The sequence below is a fragment of the Nicotiana attenuata genome, chromosome 2 (genome assembly GCF_001879085.1).
Source record: "Nicotiana attenuata strain UT chromosome 2, NIATTr2, whole genome shotgun sequence".
In the NCBI taxonomy this organism is placed as follows: Eukaryota; Viridiplantae; Streptophyta; class Magnoliopsida; order Solanales; family Solanaceae; genus Nicotiana; species Nicotiana attenuata.
This window is the reverse complement of record NC_031990.1, coordinates 94,532,582-94,534,982: the sequence shown is the minus strand read 5'-3', so window position 1 is coordinate 94,534,982 and position 2,401 is coordinate 94,532,582. Positions and strand designations below refer to the sequence as shown.

The following is a 2,401-nucleotide window of genomic DNA, read 5'->3' as shown; positions in this document are numbered from 1 at the left end:
TCAAACGAAAGAGCCAATAGGATTGTGCCACATGTCAAAATGACAAGGCATGCCCGGTCACACTGAAAGGCCAATGAAATCGTGCCACGTGTGCAAGTGACATGTTCTGGCCAATCAAATGCAGCCATGTCACCCTTCAATTTGATTGGTCGGAAAGAGTTTGTTCTTATCACAACACTTCCCTTCACAACTATAAATAGGGGTCTTCATAACTCAGAAAAAGACCAGAAGTTATAACAAGAAGCAAGGAAGAGCTCGTGGATCAAACACTACAAATTTCTCCATAAGTTTCAAGCTTCAAGCAATCAAGTTCAAGTTCAAGAACGAAGGACAAATCAAGTTCAAGCTCAAGAATGAAGAACGAATCAAGGTCAAGTTCAAGCAATCAAGCTCAAGCTCAAGAACAAGATCATCGTTCGTGGCAACAAACATAGATTCAAGATCAAGCTCAAAGGCCCTTGAATTTATTTACTATTGGAAAGAAGAATCAGAGGATTCATAGAGATTGTAACACTCAAATATTCGAAATAAAATACTACGATTGTTGCAATATTTTCGGTCTTGATTTTATTTTCTTGACGCAAATTTATTGTCTACAAGAACACTCGGCTACCTATCCTAACCCTTAACCTTTATTCTCCACCTCCATACCTTTTTATCCATGGCCATGTCCTCGGTAAGCTGGAGCAACGCTATATCCTGCCTAATCACCTCACCCAAATACTTCTTCGGCCTGCCTCTACCTCTCTTCAGGCCCTCCAGGGCCAACCTCTCGCACCTCCTCACCAGAGCTTCTATGTCGTCTCTCCTAATCACATGTCCGAACCATATAAGTCTCGCCTCTGGCATCTTGTCCTCCACAAGGGCAATACACACCATGTCCCGAATAACTTCATTTCTAATTCTATTTATCCTTGTATGCCCGTAATCTATCTCACCATTTTCATTTCAGCTACCTTCATCTTATGGACATGGGAGTTCTTGACTGGCCAACACTCTCACCCATACAACATAGCCGGTCTAACCACCGCTCTATAGAACTTATGCTTAAGTTTTGGTGGCACATTCTTATCACACAAAGCACTAGAAACGAGCCTCCATTTCATCCACCCCCGCCTCAATACGATGTGTAACATCCTCGTCGATCTCCCCATTCCCTTGAATAACTGACCCAAGGTATTTAAAACTTTCTCTTCTAGGGATGACTTGAGAATCAAGCCTCACATCTTCATCCACTACCTGAGTCGCACCACTGAACTTGCACTCCAAGTATTCCGTCTTAGTCCTGCTCAACTTGAAACTTTTAGACTCTAGGTTCTACCTCCAAACCTCCAACCTCTCGTTAACACCGCCTTACGTCTCCTCAATCAGTACAATGTCATCTGCAAATAGCATGCACCACGGCACCTCTCCTTGAATGTGGCGCGTCAAAGTGTCGATCGCCAAGGCAAATAGAAATTGGTTGAGGGCTGACCCCTGGTGAAACCCTATCATAACTGGGAAGTGTTCTGAGTCCCCTCCCACTGTCTTCACTCGAGTCTTAGCTCCATCACATATGTCCTTAATATCCCTAATATATGCATCAGGAACACCTCTAGCCTCCAAATATTTCCAAAAAACCTCCCTTGGTATTTTATCGTAAGCCTTCTCTAAGTCGATGAACACCATATGTAAATCCCTCTTCCTCTCCCAATACTGCTCCATCAACCTGCTAAGAAGGTGGATAGCTACTGTAGTCGAATGTCTCGGCATAAATCCGAATTGATTCTCAGAAATAGTCACGATCCTCCTCAACCCCCTCCACCACTCTCTCTTAGACTTTCATAGTATGACATAGTAACTTGATGGCCCGATAGTTGTTGCAACTTTGGATATCACCCTTGTTCTTATATAGCGGGACCATCGTACTCCATTTCTATTCTCCGGGCATCTTCTTCGTCATAAAAATGATATTAAATAACCCAGTGAGCCACTCCAAGCCGGCCTTACTCACGCTCTTCCAAAATTTCACCGGGATCTCATTTGGACTTGTCGCTCTCCCCCTGCTCATCTTACGCATAGCCTCCTCGACCTCCTCGACTCTTATGCGCCTACAATACCCAAAGTCTCGACGATTCTCCGAGTGCTCTATTTATCACCTAGCTCAAATCAATATTGTACCATTTTCTCTAAACTTCCGAGACAAATATAAAACACATACATCAAAATAATTATTAAGGTAACCAATGACTTTAGCGGGACATGATTTATTTCTTGATTGAATGAGCTAATCGATAAGATCAATATTTATTATTTTCAAGAACTTACATTTTTGTTTATTTTCTATTTTATAACTTAAACGTATTGTTTAATAATATTAGTCATGTAATTTTCTAAATTTTTATACTCATTGATATGGGTA

The 2,401-nt window shown here is 41.7% G+C and overlaps 1 protein-coding gene across 1 annotated transcript; it reads right to left on the bottom strand.

Annotated features, from left to right (window-relative positions):
- Positions 1,084-1,752, bottom strand: LOC109222356. The gene is made up of 2 exons (XM_019386722.1): positions 1,358-1,752; positions 1,084-1,252 (listed from the first exon to the last, which is right to left on the bottom strand). The coding sequence occupies exons 1-2, from the start codon at positions 1,750-1,752 to the stop codon at positions 1,084-1,086; spliced, it is 564 nt and encodes a 187-aa protein (XP_019242267.1).